The sequence below is a fragment of the Parastagonospora nodorum genome (genome assembly GCF_000146915.1).
Source record: "Parastagonospora nodorum SN15 chromosome Unknown scaffold_11, whole genome shotgun sequence".
In the NCBI taxonomy this organism is placed as follows: Eukaryota; Fungi; Ascomycota; class Dothideomycetes; order Pleosporales; family Phaeosphaeriaceae; genus Parastagonospora; species Parastagonospora nodorum.
In genome coordinates this window covers 974,000-994,945 of record NW_001884559.1, presented here as the reverse complement: position 1 = coordinate 994,945, position 20,946 = coordinate 974,000, and the positions used below count along the sequence as shown (strand labels likewise).

At 53.4% G+C, this 20,946-nt stretch overlaps 12 protein-coding genes across 12 annotated transcripts; 2 read left to right on the top strand and 10 right to left on the bottom strand.

Annotated features, from left to right (window-relative positions):
- Positions 1-105: 105 nt before the first annotated feature.
- SNOG_07737 (hypothetical protein) lies at positions 106-946 on the bottom strand. Its single transcript, XM_001798016.1, has 2 exons — positions 685-946; positions 106-595 (listed from the first exon to the last, which is right to left on the bottom strand). Exons 1-2 carry the CDS (start codon positions 840-842, stop codon positions 268-270), a joined length of 486 nt encoding a protein of 161 aa, XP_001798068.1. The 5' UTR covers positions 843-946; the 3' UTR covers positions 106-267.
- Positions 947-1,115: 169 nt separating this feature from the next.
- SNOG_07736 (hypothetical protein) lies at positions 1,116-1,765 on the top strand. Its single transcript, XM_001798015.1, has 3 exons — positions 1,116-1,217; positions 1,318-1,424; positions 1,478-1,765. Exons 1-3 carry the CDS (start codon positions 1,132-1,134, stop codon positions 1,567-1,569), a joined length of 285 nt encoding a protein of 94 aa, XP_001798067.1. The 5' UTR covers positions 1,116-1,131; the 3' UTR covers positions 1,570-1,765.
- A 37-nt stretch (positions 1,766-1,802) lies between these two features.
- Positions 1,803-2,422, bottom strand: SNOG_07735 (hypothetical protein; the record flags this gene model as incomplete). Its single annotated transcript, XM_001798014.1, has 2 exons — positions 1,803-2,065; positions 2,116-2,422. 2 exons carry the CDS (start codon positions 2,420-2,422, stop codon positions 1,803-1,805), a joined length of 570 nt encoding a protein of 189 aa, XP_001798066.1.
- Positions 2,423-3,516: 1,094 nt separating this feature from the next.
- SNOG_07734 (hypothetical protein) lies at positions 3,517-4,176 on the bottom strand (the record flags this gene model as incomplete). Its single annotated transcript, XM_001798013.1, has 1 exon — positions 3,517-4,176. The coding sequence occupies one exon, from the start codon at positions 4,174-4,176 to the stop codon at positions 3,517-3,519; it is 660 nt and encodes a 219-aa protein (XP_001798065.1).
- A 1,008-nt stretch (positions 4,177-5,184) lies between these two features.
- On the bottom strand, positions 5,185-8,446 carry SNOG_07733 (hypothetical protein). The gene is made up of 2 exons (XM_001798012.1): positions 8,303-8,446; positions 5,185-8,243 (listed from the first exon to the last, which is right to left on the bottom strand). Exons 1-2 carry the CDS (start codon positions 8,435-8,437, stop codon positions 5,388-5,390), a joined length of 2,991 nt encoding a protein of 996 aa, XP_001798064.1. The 5' UTR covers positions 8,438-8,446; the 3' UTR covers positions 5,185-5,387.
- Positions 8,447-8,637: 191 nt separating this feature from the next.
- Positions 8,638-9,032, top strand: SNOG_07732 (hypothetical protein; the record flags this gene model as incomplete). The annotated part of the gene is made up of 2 exons (XM_001798011.1): positions 8,638-8,777; positions 8,864-9,032. 2 exons carry the CDS (start codon positions 8,638-8,640, stop codon positions 9,030-9,032), a joined length of 309 nt encoding a protein of 102 aa, XP_001798063.1.
- A 445-nt stretch (positions 9,033-9,477) lies between these two features.
- Positions 9,478-10,208, bottom strand: SNOG_07731 (hypothetical protein; the record flags this gene model as incomplete). Its single annotated transcript, XM_001798010.1, has 2 exons — positions 9,478-10,047; positions 10,101-10,208. 2 exons carry the CDS (start codon positions 10,206-10,208, stop codon positions 9,940-9,942), a joined length of 216 nt encoding a protein of 71 aa, XP_001798062.1. The 3' UTR covers positions 9,478-9,939.
- A 1,122-nt stretch (positions 10,209-11,330) lies between these two features.
- On the bottom strand, positions 11,331-12,967 carry SNOG_07730 (hypothetical protein; the record flags this gene model as incomplete). Its single annotated transcript, XM_001798009.1, has 2 exons — positions 11,331-12,026; positions 12,074-12,967. The coding sequence occupies 2 exons, from the start codon at positions 12,965-12,967 to the stop codon at positions 11,331-11,333; spliced, it is 1,590 nt and encodes a 529-aa protein (XP_001798061.1).
- A 452-nt stretch (positions 12,968-13,419) lies between these two features.
- SNOG_07729 (hypothetical protein) lies at positions 13,420-15,108 on the bottom strand (the record flags this gene model as incomplete). Its single annotated transcript, XM_001798008.1, has 3 exons — positions 13,420-13,506; positions 13,581-14,301; positions 14,369-15,108. 3 exons carry the CDS (start codon positions 15,106-15,108, stop codon positions 13,420-13,422), a joined length of 1,548 nt encoding a protein of 515 aa, XP_001798060.1.
- A 62-nt stretch (positions 15,109-15,170) lies between these two features.
- On the bottom strand, positions 15,171-15,434 carry SNOG_07728 (hypothetical protein; the record flags this gene model as incomplete). Its single annotated transcript, XM_001798007.1, has 2 exons — positions 15,171-15,244; positions 15,302-15,434. 2 exons carry the CDS (start codon positions 15,432-15,434, stop codon positions 15,171-15,173), a joined length of 207 nt encoding a protein of 68 aa, XP_001798059.1.
- Positions 15,435-15,702: 268 nt separating this feature from the next.
- Positions 15,703-16,537, bottom strand: SNOG_07727 (hypothetical protein; the record flags this gene model as incomplete). Its single annotated transcript, XM_001798006.1, has 3 exons — positions 15,703-16,114; positions 16,170-16,361; positions 16,413-16,537. 3 exons carry the CDS (start codon positions 16,535-16,537, stop codon positions 15,703-15,705), a joined length of 729 nt encoding a protein of 242 aa, XP_001798058.1.
- Positions 16,538-17,183: 646 nt separating this feature from the next.
- Positions 17,184-20,580, bottom strand: SNOG_07726 (hypothetical protein; the record flags this gene model as incomplete). The annotated part of the gene is made up of 2 exons (XM_001798005.1): positions 17,184-17,225; positions 17,281-20,580. 2 exons carry the CDS (start codon positions 20,578-20,580, stop codon positions 17,184-17,186), a joined length of 3,342 nt encoding a protein of 1,113 aa, XP_001798057.1.
- Between the last annotated feature and the right edge of the window lie 366 nt (positions 20,581-20,946).

Genomic DNA, 20,946 nt, shown 5'->3' with positions numbered 1-20,946 from the left:
TGACTTCGTAAGGGAGACTAGAAGTGTGTTGGTTATGCTGGGAGCGTCATGTGAGGAAGTAATGAAGTTTCGAAGAAAAGAGAAGGCTGAGAAAGAAGCTTGGAGCTGCTCTCGGAGTTGTAAAGACGGGCACTGCATTCACCTGTCCCTAAATGTACCTAGCAAAAGGTACTACCCACTTTCAAGCTCAACGGTATGTAATCGCCAGCATATGTGAGAATATACACATCTCTCCAATTCAATACATTGTTCCTCCTCATCACCCTCCTACGACTTAACGACCTTCTCCGCCTTCTGCGCCGTAGCCTTCAGGTCGGCCTCAAGCTCCTTGCCTTCGCCCTTGACCTGGCCCTCAGTCGCCTCCAAGCTCTTGTTGTACATATAAATCCTGCCAACCTGCGTCGCACCAACAGCAAAGACCAGCGCATTGACAGCTGCGAGCGCAACGTTCTTGGGGCGGATGACGAAGCACCAGCGGGTCCAGATGGCTCCGGTGCACATGAGGGCAAAGTTCTGGGTAAAGGAGAGGGATTCGGCAGGGCGGGAGAAGTCAGATGCGCCGGCGAGGACCATGCCCCATTTCATTACTGGTGCCCTGCGAGGTGTTAGTCGAGTGTTTGCAGCATCTGACAGTGATTTTCTGATGATGCAGGCGCATGGCAGATTGTCCAGGGTGAAGCATACCAAAAGTGCACAGTCTTGGGGCCGATTGGGCTGTTCCAGAATCCAGCGAAGCCGCCAGGACCGGCAGCCGTTGTTGCTCGTCGACGGCCATTTGCTTGTGCGGGCCGGAAGAAGGGTCGGAAGCTGCTGAAGATACGGGAACCCGGGCGGAAAGACATGACTGCTATCCTTCTCTTCTATTCTCTCAGCGCGCACGTGAGAGGCGGTAGATTGAGTGGTGGTGGAGGTGACGGCGGGGTGTCGTGTGAGAGCGCAATCGTGTGTTCGCGATACCGGTGCCAAAGTTGAAGCATCGGGATTACGTTGGGGCAACCTCCGATTGGCAGGCGGCTAAACCCAACACGGGAAGGCGCGTCATGAGAGCTTGCGGAACATTGGACATCGAATGCACTTGCGCCCGACGACAACACCAATTGTTCACCCCACGACACCCGTACAAATCTCACCATGGCGTCGAAATATGCGTTTGGCCAAGGCCTGAAGGAGCTGCGGTTTTTGTTCTGCCAGACCAGCGAGCACAGCGCCGCGACAAGGTATGCGACACTCGGCCAGCAGGAGCTATTGTCACGATGCGCCTCGAGATAGGCGTTCTGGTAGTAGATCAGGGAGACTGTAGGCTAAAAATTACAACAGGAACTTCCTCACCCGAAGCTACCCCACCATGAAGAAGCACAACCCCCACACACCCATTATGATCCGAGAAGCGAGCGGCACCGAGCCCACCGTATACGCAAGATTCGGTGCGTCAGACATGAAAGAGAAACATGGCGAATGCTAACAAGGATGATATCAGACTTTGGAAAGGAGAAGAAGCTGCCACTGAAGGGACTGGACGACAAGGCCATCGAGCAACAAGTTAGCGAACTCGTACAATCGAAGATCTGAGATGGAAGTGCAAGGATGATAGATACCACGGAAGCAGCCCATTGTAGATTTATATTATGAGGAAATTCGCGGCAGTGAACGTTGAAACACACCCAGCTGAAGTATGCGGTGTAATTGTGCCAATGGATTTTACACCCGGCATGACCTCAGATCATCCTAATCCGTGTTGCACATGTGCGCTTCACTCTAGACTTCATAGACATCGTCCTCCAGTGTCCTCCAGTGTTGCCTGCCTACTGGTCTTTCTTCTCTCCCTTCTCCTTCTCCCTCTCCTTCTTCTCATCATTCCTCTCTCCGCTACCACAATTCTCCTCTTTCATCGCATTCAAAAAGCTAACAGCCGCGAAACTGCAAGTCGGAACTACAGCACCACCAGCAGCAATCGCCTTGACAACAATGAGCCCCATACCTCCCATACCCGCACTTTGCAGGACAGCAAAGGCACTTCCAGCAGCGACAGGTCCCATGGCTGCTTGGGCAGCTGCAGCTCTGGCGCCTGTGTATCCCGTCAGATTGGCCTACGAACAGAACGTCACAAACACATACCAGCGATAGGCCCAAGCGGTCCAAATCCGAGCAATCCTACAGCCGCCGGGGCGGCGAAGATGGCGGCGGGACCAGCGGCGATGCATGCCGTGAGCTTCGTGACCTCTCTGGGGTTTTTCTGGATCCACTGCCAAAGCTTCTCGCCGAAGCCAGCCTTGTCTTCCTCGGTGAAGGTGTATGCATGCTCACCATCGGTTACGGTAAGTAGGCCTCCTCCAATCATCGACTCCCAGACCTGATCCTTGGAAACCCCAGCGCGCTTGGCGACTTCCGCGCCGAACTTGCTCACGAACGTCCAGTCGGGCATGGTGTATGATTGGAGTTTTTTTTTTGGTGCTGGGTTGAGTTGAGACAGTCCTGGTATGGGTGGAAAGAGGGAGGCGGGAGTTGTTGGTGGTGAAAGAGATAGCTGATGAAGTTCGTCGCTATAAACTTGGCATGAAAGCAACCAAACGATTGGATTGCGCCAATATTACACAAACATGTACTGGAATACAACCTTGTGATAGGCTGCAAGCCAGCGAAACTCGGCTACAACCGCGATTGTGGACGTTGAAGCACAACTCGTTGCAGCTTGCGGTGCATTGCACTTGCGGCAGTGAACATGCAAGCACTATACATGCGGTCTACTGTAAGTCACGATAGCACACCAAAACTGCAATAGCATACTAAAAACTGTCTGCATCTGCGGTAGTGCATCAAACCCCGCAGGTGTAAAACGCTCATTGAACCGTGATGTATGAGGCTCTTGGAGTTTCAATGTCCAAGCATCTGCAAGGACTACCGATCACTTCAGTGTCACATACAACGAAATCTCACAGATTCAAGTACATATCACTTAACGACATGACATTATCCTGACGAACTTTCAATTCGCTACCATCTATCTAGTAACCAGGCCCAATCATCCCATCTATGCACTAGCAACAATTCCTACCGTCTCCAGCACTCCAATATGCTTTCAATACAACCACAACGCTTCTTATCCCAGCCTTTCCCCGTGTTATATATAGCCATTCGTTGCTGCCGTGCAGCCAAGACATCTGCAGGGGGTTGGGGCGCCATGAACATAGTTGCATTGTGGCTGTGAGGTTGAGTGATTATTCTAGGTGCGTTGATGGGTAATGTAGCCGTCGATTCAGGTGCAGGTGGAGCGACGGGAGTTTGGACTGTTGGTACGAGTGCAGACGGGGCGCGAGGTTGATAAGTACGCCCTGTGCCGGCACCATATTCGATAATACTAGATGCAGATACAACTTGTGACAGTGGAGACTTAGCACGCTTGATGGGCGTGCGAGGAACATGTGGTGGAGGATTCGGACGAGCGCTGAATGTCAGTGGTCGTGAAGGTGGGAGAGGGATAGCTTTGAGCTTGGTTGATGCGACTGAGCGCCGTCGTTGTCAACTGTCGCGTTTCCTCTTGGCCTTCAATGCATCGTCTCTGGCAAAGTCGTGGGGTTCAATGCCAGTCTCTTTCAGGACTTCATCTTGTTCTGGATCAGTGCTCGTCTCAGCCCATCGGCGGAGTTTCTCTTCTCGATTTTGAGTATGGGCTTGTTTGAGAGATTTGAAGGAGACGGTTTGGCTCGAAGAGACTACGGACCGAGATGGTTCATTTCTCTCAGGCTCTTCCGCAGCCTGATAGGTCTTAGCAGAGAGGAGAGCTTCACCATCTTTCGAAGTAGATTGAGTTGCCTGTCCACTGTCGTCTCGAACACTTGTGGGACTTTCTGGGGAAATGGGGTCGCTGTCAAGCTTGGAGTCGACCTTGCGATGTCCACGCGCGTCTTTGGCATCCTCGTATACATTTGTGGTTGCGGAATCGTTGCCAAAGGGGCCGAGCGCATAATCTTCGCTCTTGCCTGAATCTTTTCCAAGTGGTGTGAAGAACGTCCCACATGCGTCGCATTTCTTGTTCTTCGGCACACCAAAGACACTACACACCTGGCAGTTCACAGGGTTCTGTGCTTCCGATGGGCGATTCACATCGCTTGACTTGTTGTCGCTGGCCCTGGTACTGGAGCCAGCTGCTGGCTTTGAGGCATTGTGTGATCGATCCATCTTGAAGAGAGAAGAAGATATGAAAGATGAGTCGAGAACAGTTTGGAATAGTGATAGAAGTAACAGCTACTCTACGCACTCGTCAGTCCCATCATCAACAAAGCCGCGTAGATGAATCACCATACCTTTGAGCGACGGTCCAAGCTATGGCATACAAACTGGGCGTAGCGAAAGCGCCGTAGTGACACTGATATGCCGTGTTGAAAGTTGAGCAATGTTGGTGAGCAACCCGAGAGCTGCACTCGCAAGTGGGAGTCTGTCAACACGACACCCTCGCACCTCCCTGCTCCTCGTCTCGATCGGAAGCAACAACACACGCATCAGCACCTGCGCTCTTGCTAAAAGAAATTGCTGCAAGCATTGCAACCATCATTGCAGCAGCTTCCACAACAGGATGCAATGCCTTCCCACATTGCCGCAAAGCAGGCGAGAACGCTGTCGAAACAGAGCGCCCCGGTCCACGTAGAATTAGTGCAAGCAGTGCAGTAGCGTGAGCAACCATCTTCACGCGTCTGGTTTGCGTTGGCGTCCTCGTTGTGTGAGAGCGGTGCGTAGTTCATGTTGAAGAATGGTGAGTGGAGAGGAAGAACGAGTCGTATCTGCGCGTGACGTCGTCAATCGTAATGAAAAAACAAGATTGTTGCAAAATATCTGATTGCGGAACCGTGATTCCTATACCGAGATTTAAATATGGCAAAAGGTGAAGCGCACGGGGAGGATGGATTTTAAGGCCGCCAGCTAAGCCTTGCCGAGAGCGGGCTGTGGAGTCCCACGCCATCCCGATCGTGTTAGCGAAATTGTTTGCACTGCCATGAATGCGGCTGATTATGCTTGTTTTTAGAAACTCGCCGAATAGGGCGTGATATGGGCTGGTGTTGAGTCGGCGACGTGCGGTGGAAAATTCAAAGTGGGAACAAGCTCCACCTCATGATAGATGCTCATGCTCTTCCCACTAAACACGAAATTTGCTGTCAAGCATAGACACTCAATCAATTGAACTGCGAACAGTTGAAGCAGGAAACAATCTGTATAGAACACATGTACTCCTATATACACGTTCCTGGGTATCTCGTATATGCGCTTGCCGACGATGGCCAATTCCGACAAGATAAGACCGATGACCAATTTGGGTATCAACAATGAGAAGAAAACACGCGAATGCTGTGAACGCGATCTAGTCATGACAAGGAAACAAACATAGGAAAAAGACATTACACTCTGATCACGACGTGTATACCCAAAGCTCGCGCCTCACGGATGCAACAAGCCAGGCACGTCCGTCCGACTCTGCCGACGATGGCGTGGAAGCCCTTCTCGGCGCACCAAGAACGCGCAAGAAGTTGTAAATCTGAAGACCCACGTGCATCAAGGACAAGTACGGTAGTTTTGTCATGTGTTGCATCAGTGTCGTTCTTCTTATCAAGTCCAGTGGGGGTTGGCGAACGAGTGTGCGAATGCATGTCGAAGGGAATGTCGAAACTGGGGTCCAACACTTCGGTGACAGATACAGTCTTGTACTTGTAGCTTGTGTGGAGAGGGTGCACTTCCATGGGCTGTCGCTTCGTAATGGTAGTCATGGAATCGTTATCAGTATCGGCAGAGTACACACGCTTCGGTGCAATGTCTGTTGAGTCGGGTGGATGCGACAGAAGTGGCTCGAAACCATGACTGTTGCGGCGAGGCATCGTGACACCACTTCGTTTGGAGGATGTACGTGATACAGTGCCAGTGAGTGAGCGCTTGAGGATATGAGGCATGCTAGGAGCGGGAACAGGAGTCGACATCGGTGGCGTGCATGGCCACGAGGTTACAAACTGTACGTCGAAAGCGAGTGTCAGAGTGTGATGTAATGTTCGATCCTGGGAAGCGAAAGTGACGGATGGAGTATGTATATCGCTCTCAGTCAGTGGTCCTGACATCATGTCGCTGTCCATGAGGTCGGGATTGAGTGGTGTAAGCTCCCAATTTCGAAGGATCAACGTGGGCGTAGGTAGCGTTTCCGAGTCGCGCGGAAGAACTAGGTCCTCGGAGTTTATAGATGCTATTGTACCATCGGGTATGATTGAGGATGCTCGGGCGACCGCAGCGGACCGCGTGGTGTCGCTCATTCGATCGTCCAAAGGAATCTGCTCGCTATGAATTGAATGCCATTGGTTGGTCGATCCTTCCGGTTGCCTTGGGAATGAGATCCAACCCATACACTCAACACCACCGTCAATACAGGCGAAGACGCGACCTACTATCGAGTTCTTACTCCACCAAGATCGGCCGGCATACGAGAAACCGCCGTAAAGATTGGCAGAGTCACCCAGATTCGCAATTGCTACGATGTCGTTCTCCAGAAGCGTGGATATGAGGAAGTGCGAGATCGCCTCTCCGGGAAGTGTCAGACCGGTCAAGTATGAGCGACTGAGCCATCCACCAATTCCGGTTAGGGTTGAGCTTGGAGAATCGGGCTGCGGCGAGAGAGTAGGAGATAGCGGAATTCTCAAAGAATGCGAATTGTCGCGAGTCAGTGCGGGCTTGCCGATGTGTCCGAAGTAACCGTCAAGCATGTGGTTCGCGGGGCGCGGAGTCTCTAGAGGTGTGCCGTAGACACTGATCGTCGCAGGTGAAACGGGATCTAGGAACATGCCGTCAGGTGTTGGCAGTGGCTCTCCTTGCTGTACGAGTCCGCGAGCGCCTAGCCTCTGGGCCAGACTCTGCACAATGGTTTCCGTAGAAGGCCACTGTATGGCCGAACCGAATTTGATCAGGCCTTGGAGTTGGCGTGTTTGGTGCTGTGGCAGCAGCACGATATCTGGCCTAGCGATCTCAGGAGGTTCTCCTGTACCACGCATCGACTGAAATCCACGCGATTTCGATGGTTCAACGTCGTGATCACTGCTCTTGACGACCAGAATGTTGTCTAGAAATCTTCTTGCGAGTACGAGATCCCAATCGAGCTTCCTGGTCTTGCTGCCGAAGAAGCCCCTGATCTCTTGAGCGCTCATCTGCCCCGGACTACTTTGGCCACCCACGTCCAGGCTGGTAACGGCATCGAGTCGGAGTAGTAGTTCGCACGCCAATGTAATCTGTAAGAGTAGAACCTCGCGTTCCGTCCACAAAGGATGGGCCTCGTGTGCCGGTACCGCCTCAGGATCACTCCAAAGGATCTGGCCAAGTCTGATCCTCCACTCAACGAGGCTAAAATCGTACCAAACACCCTTGAGTTTCAATATTCGCATGAGTGTGAGGATCTGAACTCGTAGGCCTGTTGGGTCACCTGTCGTACCATCGTATCCAGGAGGCGTCAGAAACTTGCTGAACAGATTTGCGTACAGTTCTCCCGGACTTTGATGGTTCAGAACAGTCATGGGTCCAGGGCTCTCGTGGAACGCCTCGTTCAGATCATGGATCTCGATAAGACGGTCGTATATCAAGCCCATATCCACTGCACGAATTCCAATCCGTTCGGGTGCACTCTGCATGAGCTCTTTGTTTTTGGTCCCTTGTAGGAACTCTTTGCTTGTTTGTGACCCTTCCAAGTCGACGAGTAGACTATCCGATCTTGGCAACTCCAGAAAGTGAGAGAAGCCAATGCTGCCCGGTTCAATACCCTGAGCACTGAGCATGTTCGGTACTTCCACAACATCCACGTCATATCCGTGGTTGCGGCTTTTCTCTTCAGAGGATGTTCGAGCCTTGGTTGGAAGTGGATGTAGGGTTGCGGACGTGAAGGCAGCCTGGTCTGGCAGTACCGAGTCCAGTGTGTCTTTCGAAGATTCCAGGCCTCCCCATGGGTACGAAACGTTGGCAGCAGGGCGACGACTCCCCGTCTTGACGCTGAAGTGTGGGGTTCCAGAAAAGAGCACATGCAACTGCGCCTCACTGAGCGTCTCGACCTTCTCTATCTCTGGTGTCTCCGGCCTCGGCGAGGCATTTGGTTCAGGAGCCTTTTTGGGCTCTTCGACTGAGGTGGGCTTCTCATCGCTGGATCGTGGTTGCTCGAGGGGCGCTTCGGCGGGGCTCGTCACATCGTGGGCTGCCTGGGGGGATTCAGACTCGCTGCCAGTCAGTACCTTCTCCTGAACTCGGGCATTAGTAAGACATGGCCAAAAACGCTGCAACTGGGGTGTTGGCATACGGGTGCTGCATTGCGGGCCTCTGGCTTTTGCTTCCTTGATCTGAAGAACTGCGAGATGCGCTGCCTCTTACTCGTCTTCCGCCCCAACTTCACCTCGCTGACCTCGACCGACTTGTTGTGGAGTCTTCGCAACATGATGTGCTGCAGTCGGACAGCAAGCGCGAGGCATGCTGGTGGGTATATCAGGAGAAGCAGAGAAGCGTCCCTGGCGGCCAACAAATTTCCCGGATCTGGGCGACATCTCGAGATGCACGTGAATCAGGGCACACACCCTTGCCGCCGTACGATCGTTTGCGAGGGCTGCCACACCCTGTCACGCATCGTTGTGACCCGCCATGACGTTCCAGGCGTACCTATCGCCGGGCCGAGCACACGCCTACGCGAAGCACGCCAGTCAGCCCCAGCCCTCGCTGCGCCCCTCTGCACAACACGAATCGAGGGAGCGTCTATCGTCGCAACAGCACATAAACAACGCGTGCAAGCAGGCCGCGAAACGCCATCGAAGCGACCGTTGTGATGACGCTATGCAATCCGGTCGCCCAACTAACGACTAGCCCCCAGGCCTCGAATCCTGGCTCGTCGCGAGAACCAAGCTTCCAGAACAACGGCACGCATGTTCCCTGGAATCCTGAAACTTGACGGGCACGGAAACCCGCTTGATCTCCGGATCCGCCGTTGCAAGTGGGGATCGGTCCATTACGTGGTGCCTTGGAGTCTCCACATATTGTGATTAGATACGTGAACGTGCTTCATTCCTGCCTTGCTGCCTTACGGTTGCACAACCGGTCACAACCGGTCACAACAGTGTACAAGTCCGGGGCCAACAGTTCAGCGGGTGCATCGTTAATTGCCGGAGCGCATTTCTTCTCTCAGACTACAAACTGTTCCTGCTTGACGTCGTATGCTGGCAAGTTACGAATTTCAAATCCGGCCCTCTCTCCTATCAAAGCCAGTTACCATGGTGCCTTCTTTTAGGTTTGATAGTTTACAGCCAACCATTCACTATTTATAGACGATCTGTCAAAGGTCACTCGATTGAGTTTCTGACATTTTAAGACAAAGTTCCATAGCCACGAGGCGACTGGGAACCTGCTCCTAACATTCAAAGCAACCTTGGAGAAGTCTCGATCCCTGCAGAATCATCATCATCATCAATGAGGCAGAACAAGATACGTAAACATCGAGCAAATTCATCGAGGTAGGAAGAGGTGCTGACCTTCCAAATTACACTATTACCAACGCCCATCACAGGGGTATACGACAAGAACGCCCAAAAAGGCCCAATCCAAGCCTCCCAACGTCCATCGAAGACACTGTCAAGACGACGTGATGACCACTTCCACGCCCTCGGAACCATACCACACTCAGCTGCTCAATAACATAACTCGACCATCCATCTTATGTCGTACCACCCTCGTTTCACTCGCGCCAACCAATGATCTCAAATAAACCTCTGGATCGGGGCCGATTCAGCCACACACAAGCCTGCGCGCGACATGCGCGCAAACAACATCACACCACCCTCCACGCCGATCCAAGTGGGGTGTTAACGTGTCGCTCTAGGGAATGCGTGCCAGTCGTACATGTCGCGCACACCGTTCACCCGTCTGTGAGGGGTCGCATGTGGGTACGTTAGTTCATGACGTTGTGTGTCGGGAGTAGCGATGGGTGAAGTCTGTCTCGAGCGTGGCGAAGCCGGGGGATGGAGAGGGCGGTGGTGAGAGATGCGAACATGTTTCTGGCGTCTGGAGAAATGTTAGTGATGCTCCTTGACATGTTCGACGCGGTCTATACTCACGAAGCAGGCTGAATCTGAGCGTTTCCGGGCCTGCGCTTGTAGAGCTTGCGCTTCGTATGTGTATGTGATGCGCAGCAGATCGTGGATGGTAAGGCAAGTCGTCGACATTTCGATGTAATTCTCCCTTCTCTTTGCTCCTAGCTTACGTCGAGCCGCTGGGGTCCTTATATCTTCGCGAACAACCTTGCCGTTGCTGGTTGCTCACAAATATCCTCAACGTGGTTGGTCCGAATCGCTTACTCAGAGAAGCTGGTGGCACACAACTTGAAGTTAGGAAGGCAATGAAGGGAGTAGCAGGACAATATGCTCATGACGGATATTCCCTTCGTCGTTTTATATGTATGTGCCATGCGAACGACCCCTCACACCACAAGGCCCTCGTGCATATGCAAGTCTTACGCCCATTACAGCCACGTCTCAGTCGGGGTTTATGCAGCCCCGATTGCTCGGGAACAAGGGACTAGGTCTGTGCCCACTCACGTCCGCGAGACCCGCTGCACACTCAACGGACTTTGAAATAATCTCGATCTCAGTCGGCCGAAAAGCCGCTCTGAATGTGAAGCAATTGCTGGAGCCTGGAGATGGCGAGGGCGGAGATGAGTTGCTATAGCCGGAATGTCCGAGGTCGGGGGCGTGGAAACGCCGAGACGGAGAATTTGGAAGGCGGCAGCTTTTGTGGTAAGGGACGAGTGTGATTTCATTATTTCTTCATAACTCGCTTGAAAGAGCCTGCATTTGACTGCTGATGGTGGGTCAGACTTAGTAGAAACCCGCTTGCCTTACTTTGCTCCCAGTACGACTTACACGCCTTTCTCATCAAACGAGTAGATCCTGCCATTTCCAAATACTGGCCTGTTGTATTGCGTTGCTTCATCGATTGTAGGTAAAGTGATCGCTATTAATCATTCATTCACTGGCACCACTTTGTATGCTAGCAAATGTCTCTTCACGTCTACGATCTACCCGATACCACCCCAGGGTTTGCCCTGATTACTCGTCACGGTCGGAGTGCCAACACCAGCCCCATGCCCAGTCAACGAAGATGACTTTCCCGAGAAGGTGAGGAGTTGAGAGACATTTGAGAAAAGCAAATATGCGTACGCCGAAAGCAGTGCGCTACCCAAATTCAGGTAGGTATAACCCATCAACATCCAGCATCTAAATCCAACCCATCTATAACAAAAAACTTTTGAGAATAAACAATCTAAAGCAAGCAACACATATATCCACCTAACCCTCCGTACTCGGCAACTGATCCTGCACCCTCCTCAAAAGCGGCACCCGTTCCGCGTCCACAACCTCGCCATCATTCTTCGGGTCCGGATACTTCATCTTGATCCAATCGCCTCCCGCAACCTTGCTAACCCTCCATGTCCCCGCCTCACCCGCCTCCTTGAAGAAGTCCTGATTTTCCTCGAAGCTGCGCCCACCAGTCTCAGGCAGGTACAAATACGTCCACAGACCCGCAACCGCATTCGTGCCCGCGAAGACAAGAAAGATGAAGTACGATAAGTTGTTGAACATGACGGGCGTGAGAAACGTGATTGCAAAGTTGGCCAGGCCCCAGATGATCACGGAGATGGCGGTGCCTTGGGCGCGGCACGTGGTGGGGAAGATTTCGGTGGGGATGAGCCAGACGGTTGCGAGCCAGCCGATACCAAAGGCGCCGGTTGCGATGAAGAGGATCACGGTACCGATGATGCCGGAGACGTACACGGGTATGTCGATTTTGGAGGCGTTTTCAGAGAGCCCGCCGAAGATGGTGAGGAGGCCGAAACACGCAGAGAGGATGATGGAGCCTTGGACGAGGAGGTGTCGGCGTCCGAGGACGTCGATTAGGATCCAGGCGAATGTCATGAGGAAGAAGTAGGAGGTGTAGTTGCCGAGGGTCAGGTATTCGGCCATGCGGACGTCGAATCCGAGGAGCTGATGGGGGTTAGCTCAGTACTACGATGTACGACAAAAAGACCTACTTCAAAGATCTGCGGCCCGTAAACCGACACAGCTCCATATCCCGTCAACGCCTGATTGACCTGGCACATGATCGTAACCATCGTAGGATGAAACTGCGCATGACTAGGCGTGAGCATATCCCAATACCCCACGGACTCATCCTTCTCCTTCTCATGCTGCTCGAGCAAATCATCCAACTGCTCCTTTGCCTGCTCCCCATAAATCTCATCCAAAGCCTCCTTGGCCTCGTCTTCTCTATCGTTGAAGATGAACCACCTCGGGCTCTCCGGCAGCGTGCCAATCAGCGCCATCAACAGCACGGGATACACCTGCATGACGATAATCGGCGTCCGCCACGCCCACTGGCTCCACTTGCCCAGCGCAATCGTCACGCCCAGATTGATGCCAAACGCCATGACGAGCCCGAAGATGTTCGACTGGAACTCCTGCGCGAGCGCTTTTCCCCGCGAGTCGTCGGCGCTCAATTCACTCGAATACGTCGGGATGACCGCGTCGATGCCACCCACACCCAGGCCCATGATGACTCTTCCCACGAGCATGAGCGCCAGCCCGAGGTTCGGGAACTTCATGCCCGCCACGAACATGATCAGATTTCCCAGACTGGCGCTCGCCAGGCTGAAGAAGATGCTCTTCTTGCGGCCGACTTTGTCGGCGACTTTGGAGAAGAGCACGGCACCCACCGCGCAGCCGAGGTAGTATACTGCGACGATGACGCCGACCATGGGGCTTTCTTCCCAAAGGCCCATGGTCTTCAGGTAGTCCTTGTTGGTGTTAATCAGCGACATCATTCCCTGGTCATATCCATATAAGGCTATCGCCGTGGCTGAGAACATGACGACGTGGGTTTGCTTGTCATTGTAGGCCTGGCGGACGTGTTCTATGAGGAACGACATAATGGCAGTTGCAATTGCTCTCGGTTGAGAGCTTTTGCTGGTGTAAAGGTCGAAAGAACGAGAGAGGTTTTTCGTAGCTATTTACATGCTGACGCGCACTCGTATATGCCACAAAACTACTGTGAAAAAGCCTTGGTCAGGCGGTGGGTACAAGCGGCATGTCTCGTTGAAGTATGACGATGGTTGCAGCGGGAAGGGTTAAAGCTTAGCTCAGAGCAGTCTAGATGATCGGGTGCTGCCCCACCTATCGATCCCGCGTCTGTGCACGACGATGGCATCACGAATATGTGCCAAATCTTTGACAAGTGCAGAAGAAATTGGATAGATCTCTGTCATATTCATCTCTGAAAGACATTTAGAGCCCTCCATGATTTGCCTAGACACAATGGTTGAGGCATCGTGGCTCCCTTTCCAGCATCTCCCAACTGCCTGCCTTCTCTGACCCTTGTCAATCAAGCCGTCTTTTCACCGTATCCTACGCCCTCGCCGCTGAGGAAGCCGTTTCTATGGCTACAGTGAGCAGTGTGGAAGATCCTTAGCTTCTCGGATCGCAGTACACTTCTCCATGCTCCCCAGCCCTGCAATGTACTCCTGCTCCACAATAGGCACTCACCTGCCACTGTCCCGAAGCATTGCAGACCATGATCACACCCTGATTAGTAGCCGGCATAATACTACAATTGAGTTCTCCTGGCTGGCATGCTTGTTGGATGTCTGCAGAGCGTGCAAAAGAGATCGCGGATCCGGGTGAAACCTTGTGGTCAAGTCGTCCCGGGCCGCAGTACGCCTCGCCGTTACTTCGAACATTGCATTTTGAAGCTCCTTTGCACACCTGACTCAGCTCCCAGAAACCCTTAGTATTGCAGAGGAAGATCTCAGTGCCCTTTTTTCTACACTCGAATGTGCCTGGTGAGCAACCGTGTGCTACTGGGTCTGCTGAGCGTTCAGAAGAGACCGAGCGAGGAGCTTCGACAGCTACATCGTCGTTGCCCGCGATATCCCGGACCAGGTTGGAATCCAGGGCTTTCGGAACGCACTCGCAGTGGGGTTGCTCGTCACCTGGAGGGTCGTAGCAGGTATATGGTCCGCAGCAATGGCTTGAGATTTGCCAAACGCCATTGACTCCGCAGACTAGGAGGTCTCCGTCGACGAAAGGTTGGCGGCATGAGAAGGTTCCTGGCGAACATTTGCCGCCAGGTTCACCATCCTGGATGTCTTCAGATACCTGTCCGATTACATCGACAGCGCGGTCGTGAAGTAGAGCTGGTGGAACGCCGGGTAGAGTTGTGCAGTCGCATACTGCATAATGACTAGGGATGGAGGAGCTCCTACAGCTGCGGGAATGGTAAGTACGGGAGTTTTCAATGGAGATCCGTCCGAGATCAAACAATAGCGACTTACCAGCCATAGGTTTCGCTTGTTTTTCCACAGAAGTTTGACCTTTCCCAGTCACCATTCAAGTTGCAAACAATGACCCAGTCCCAGCCGGGCGTTTCACACCAGAATTGACCAGGCGTACACTTTTCGTTGCTTGATTCGGGGGTGACTGAGTCGGGAGCAACGGAAGACGGGGCTTCCCGAGAGGCAATATCTTTCGTGGTCGGAACAGTTGTCTCGGTCGTACCAGCATCAACAGCAACAGCAGCTGCAGCTGCACTGACACCAGCGAGTAGAAACATAGGCGGACCTCCAGGAAGGCCTCGACAGTCGCACCAAGCGCTACCAGGCAACACCGCCCTACAGCAGCCAAACCCAGTGCTCGTCGTCCCACAATCAGCAACCAATTGCCACTGGAAATTCTGCCCGCAGACATACAAACCCCTGAAAGCTATTTCATCGCACCAGTGAAGGCCAACCACTCCGCAGGGTAGGTCGGCAGCGACGGTCCCGATGGCTGAAGCTTCGATGTCGGCCATGCTGCGGTCTTCGAGGAGATTTGAGGACTCGGCTGCGGGACAGACACAGCGAGCAACGCCGATTTCTGGGCCGATTTTGCAGCAGTCCTCGCCTTTGCTTGATTTTCCGCACTTCGCAGATAGCACCCACATGTTGTGGGCATCGCACACGTAGAGGTCTCCGTTGAGGCATCCATAATGACCTGGCCAGTAGCAGTACTGCTTGTCCTTGGGATCTTCCCTCATAGTGACAGTGGTTGTGGTAGTGTCGGCGTACTCGCGAGGAGTGTTTACTTTGGGTGATGCAATCAGCCTTGCGGACTGATCACGGCAGTCACACCTGTGGTTGGGGCTGGATACGGCCCCGTCTGGCCCTTTGCAGCTGCGAAATTGTGAGCCCCTGATCCCCCTGCTTCTATAATGTATTTCGTTGGCTTACCAGGTATAACCTTTGTCACTACCACAAAATGCGGATAGATCCCATTCGCCTTGTGCGTTGCAGACGCGAAGCCAGTCACTGCTCCCAGGGTGGCAATCGTAATATCTGGGCGTACAGGGCGCTTCCGATCCATGATCAATCTGTTGTAATTGTGTTAGCTGGGAGCAAGGGTTGAGGGCGCAAGCATTCAATGATCGAAACATGGGAAAGGGAAAAAAAGCTGAGCAAGGATGACATTTATTCAATCTTGATTGTATGAATATATCGAACTCGAGCTACCTGACTCCGAAGAGCGTAGATAGACAAGGTGTAAACTTCGAAGCCGCTCTAGCAATTGCACTGGACAGCGTGTGGGTTGTCTCGCCGAGATTCGCAGCAATGGTTGCTACCAGGACACTTGACTAGGTAGGTGCGCCAACGAGAACAGCAGGCTCACGCTTGTGGAACGAACGTACCTTAGGAGGAATCGGGGCATCCGCCACAACCGTCTTTCCGCCATCCTTCTTGCAGCAGGCACAGTCGTCGCGACACGAGTAACCTTTCCAGCACCAGTCTCCCGGCTTGACGGCGCAGAAACCATAGTTGCAGCTCATTCTTCCTCGATGATCATTCGAGCATTCGTAGGTCTCTTTCTCAGCTGCATCAAGTGTAGATTCAGCGCGGCGAGATTCGGACTGCGAAATCTGTCTGCAGGAAGCGCCTGTATCGAACTCTTCGCAGCCATGCTTGCAACTAGCGACTTTGGGACCGCATCGAGGGGTGTCTTCGCGCTGAAGAGAGCACTCCAAGATAAGTTTGACGCGGCATTTGTATCTGCAGAGGATGTGTCAAATATGAGCATCGGTTGAGTATGAGATCTTTTACTTACACGGTAGTGCCGTAATTGTTGAAGTCGTACTTCTCTTGGAGGGTGGCCTCGTCGGCGGCGCGTGCCTCACCATGAGCCCTGTAAATACACACTGCACCATTGCCGGTGTCGAAGCAGCCATCGGGACAGCTCTCGACCCCAGCGCAGTCGGTACCAGCGGGACTGCAGTGCTCGATGTTGGTGCCAGTGCAGCTACACAAAATGATCAGATGCACGAAGCTACTTCGGGGTCGGACCACTTACATGTACTTGCCAGAGGCGTCGTTGTCCCACGAAGTCATGACCTCACCGCGAGCCTCAGCCTTTGCGGCTGCTGCAAACCCTGCAAGCCCGACGAGCCCAGCGAGGGCGACCTGGAGGAGCTTCATTGAAGCGAGTGAGCTGCAAGCTGAGTAGCAAGCAGTGGTGGTGTAAAGAGAATGTGCTTAGAGGAGAAGAATATGAAGAGAGGGTGTAGAAGAAGAGGTTTATCTCGTCAAGGCGAAGCTATATACCCAAGCCGCACGGCAGGAGCGTTTGCCTTCGCCATATGTTGAGGTGAGAGTGCGATTGTTTGAAGCCCGTGCGTGTGGACATAAAGGCAGGAGCGTTCGGTGGCGGAAATGAGGGTTTGTGTTGGGAGTCTTGAGCGGTGTGTTCGGTATGGTAAGGGTATGACGAAGAGCATGGGACAAGAACCAGCCGTCCTCTCGCACTTGGTGTGCACGTGCTCAAGGAATGAGATAGGCAAACATGTAGCTTTTCTGATCTTACCTGGATGATACTTCGGATCAGCTTGAATGGACACGTCGAGGCAAACACATCGAAGACATTGGAAACACGAAGAGGTTGCAGGATGTCAATGAATACTTTTAGAATGAACGCCAGAATGCCACACCACAAAATCATAATCTAATCGAGCTTTTGTCTTCAACAGCTCTACAAACAAGCTCATCTATAAACGCCACAGCAATGCAAAAAGTCTAAGACGTGATATCATGCTTTGAACCCAAATGCCCATCCGACAAAGTCCGTCTATTCAGCTTCATCATCCGTGTTAGGAGGTTGTGGAGTGCCCTGTGATAGTTGTTAGAATAAATATGGTCAAGATCAGAGGTTGGAGCAAACATACCTTAGGGCTGTTCAACCACTCAATGTACCTCATTCTCCTCCTGACTTCACGCTCCTTCTGCTGCGCGCGCGTCATCTTCTTCTTCTTCTTAGCGCGGAACTTCATGTCGTCCTTGTTGCCCTCGGCGTCACTCATGTTGGGTGTGCCAGTCGTGCTAGGCGCAGCCGAGCTAACATTGCTGCTAACATTCGACGAACCAGGTCGAGAGTCTTCGAAGCGGTCCATGTTGACAGCGAGATGGCCCTTGTGAGCCACGCGCCCATCGGCAACATGCCATTGCTCGGGACACAGCGCACCAACAAACTCTTCGTTATGGGAAATCATAATGACACCGCCCTTGTAGTCGCGAATAGCGACCGCAAGACCACCGAGAGAGTCACGGTCCAAGAAATTGGTAGGCTCGTCGAGGACGAGGAGATGCGGGTTGTTCCACATAGCACCAGCGAGCACGACCTTAACTTTCTGACCTCCAGAGAGACCAGAGATTTCGTTGTGGTTGGCGATCTCAGGGTCCATACCGAGATCCTCAAAGTGCTTGGAGATGACCTTGGGCTCAAGGACACGGTAACCCAGACCTTCACGGGAAGACTCGTGGTCATCGAACTCCTGGATGAGCTTGGAGAAACCGCGCTCGAGCAGAGTCTCACGAGAGATCATCGTGTTGTACTTGGGCAACATGTGCATCCACTTGACCTCGTACTGGAAAGACTTCTTGTACTTTTGACGACCGATGAGTGCCTCGATTCTTCGTGGGCCGCTGCCATCACCAATGTCAATGGGAGTTTCCATCTGCTTCTTGTCTTCTTCGGTGAGCACACGAGTCTGCTTCATAAGCACTTCGCGGTCGTCACCGTTGGCGTAACGCCACTGCAGGTACTGGTTTGGTGTCTTCTCCATGTGCATCTCAACGTGCTCCAGGGCGTGCTGCTTGATGTATCCAATACGCAAGTTAGGGTGCTTCTCGACCTTGCCCTCCTGAGGAGTGACTTCACCAGTCAGAATCTTGATGAGCGTCGACTTACCGGCACCATTGGCACCGATGATAGCAACACGCGACGAGAGAGACAAATTGCAGTTCGCATCGAAGAGCGATGGCTTTGACGAGCCAGGGTATGTGTATGTGCAATTGGTCATGCGCAGAATGGAGCGAGTGTTCGACTTGACACCAGTAAGAATACCGGGAGGAGGAAACTTGAACTGCACTTGGGATGAAGTCAGGGTATAGTAGCTGCTAGCTTCGGGCTTGACACGAACGAAGTCCGCGAGGTTACCCTTGTAGCATACCAGCTTCTTCTGCTCGTAGTGGTAGATGTCTGTGCAGACTTCATCAAGGAAACCAGAGTCGTGGGATACGATCAAACTGGTGATCTCGGTGTGCTTCTTCAAGTACTCCTGCAGCCAGGCAACATTGGCAACGTCCAAGTGATTGGTAGGTTCGTCCAGAAGCAGTACGTCAGCACGCATCAACATGGCTCTGGCCAAAGCCAGCTTCATCTTCCATCCTCCAGACAGAGAGCCAACCTTGTTGGACTGTCTGCCTTCGGGACCGGATGTGAACCCGACCTCCTCTAGGACCTCGATGATGCGGTCCCTGCTCTCATCCTTGAACCTAGGGTCGCTGGAGATGTATTCGAGGATGGTGAGATCCGCGTTCTCGCCCTGGTTGTGTTCGACAAAGCACGTCTTGACGACGTCTTGAGACGGGTATCCTTCCAACTTTCCATCCGCCATACTACGCATGAGGGTGGACTTTCCAGCACCGTTGCGACCACAGAGACCATAGCGATGGCCCTTGAGGAGACGCAGGTTGGTGTGCGAAAGGAGCAGCATACCACCGTAACCGAGCGAAAATGTTGCGTTGACGATCTCGGTCTCACCCTCCTCAATCTCGGCAGGCATACCGTATTTGCGATGGTCCTCTTCGAGGTAGAACTTGTGGACTGCCTCGGCGACCTTCTCGGCGTCTCCGGGGTTCATCAGAGGCTCCAGGTAGAGGGTGATGAGCTGGGGAATGCGAGCAATCTCGCGCTGGTTGATGTCCTCGGCGATCATCTCTGAAATGTAGGCCTTTGTAGGCGCCCAGACTTCGGCGTCTCCAGGGAAGTTGTTCAAGTTGCCGACAGCGTTGATCTGCTGTGTAATGACATTGGCGACGTCGGTCGGCTCCATCCTGGCAATGGCACCGCTATCAACGTTACCGTCCTTGTCCGCGATGGCTGCCTCAATGACAGCCAGCGCACGCGCACCGATCTCACGCACCTCGGGGAGAGATGCGCGATCCTGCACGGCCTTGACACCTGGCTTCAGCTTGGGCAAGAATGCGCGAGCCTCGACGGGGTCATGGACGAGCTTGGTCAAGTTCTCGACAACGACCACGGTCTGGCGAGTGACCTCCTGGGTGGTTGTAGGGGTGTTCAGAGATCGCTCGAGCAGGGGAGTGACCATGGCGAGGACGGGCGAAGTGACAATAGCGACGAAGGTGGTCTGCGACAGAGCGTGGATGGCCTTCTGCAGACTCTGCGTGGAGGGGTCCTCGATGGCCTGGACCAGCAGCGGTATCCGAGGCGCGATGTCGTCGTTCTGGAGGAGTGTGGTGAGGCTGTTCATCGACTTGAGAGCCTGCTTTGCGACCTCCGACTTGAGGTCGTGCATGCCGTTCTCGACAACGGGGATGAGACGCTCGAGCTTCTTGCCCATGGACTCGCGCAGGATGTCCTTCTCCTTCTCGACCTCGAGGCTCTCCATGCCCATCTTGGCCTTGTCAGCCATGCGGCCGATGAGCTCAAAGGCGCCCACAGCGCCTTGCCACTTGCCCGACTTCTTGCCCAGGTACTTGATGAGCACGGGGAGAAGACCGACGACCTTGGCCTCGGCGGACAGGTTGTCGAAGAGGGCGTCGAGGGCGTACTTTGCCGACTCCTTGACGGAGCCGGTCTTGTCTGCCAGCGAATCGAGCACCGTCGGCACGAGCGTCTCCTCCTGCACCAGGAAGATGACCTCGCCGAGTTTCTGCGTGCGCGGGAAGCGCTCGAACAGCGCACCGAGCGCGTTCATGGCGCCCTCGCGCTTCACGGCATCCTTCTTGTTGTTGGCGGCCTTCTTGATCTCGTCGATAATGCCGTAGCCGTGGAGGCCGCGGAAGCCTACTGAGTTTTGTAGGAGGGTAGTGAGGGCGTAGGCGGCGTCCACCGAGGCGTGCGACGTCTTCGCCGACAGAATGCTGGTGAGAAAGGCTGACACATCGTCCGCTGAGGGAGCCGGAGCGGCGCCAGCCTTGTCGACGACGATCGCAGGAGCCATGGGAGGCGACTCAGAATGTGGCATCTGCGTGTCGTTGTGCGGTGTGTTGTGTGAAGAGGGCCCTCAGAAAATGGTGGGCGGAGGGGCTTATCGTTTATCGTAAAACCCGCAACTATTTTTTGGCGGGCGGAGCGTAAGCAGCGGCACTCACGCAAATGCTGCGGAAAGAAAGGGTATCTTCTGTGTGAGGACGCCCCAGGAAGAGTGGAGAGTCTATGCAAGCAACAAAGAAACAGAAAACCCAGGAAGAAAAACAAGGCGGTGGGAGAGCGTTCAATGTTGAGGGGTGCGACTAAATTATTCTCCCTCTTATTCAGGGCCCGGCCACTGAGAGCCCAACGATTTTCCACGGTTGGATTTTCTCCC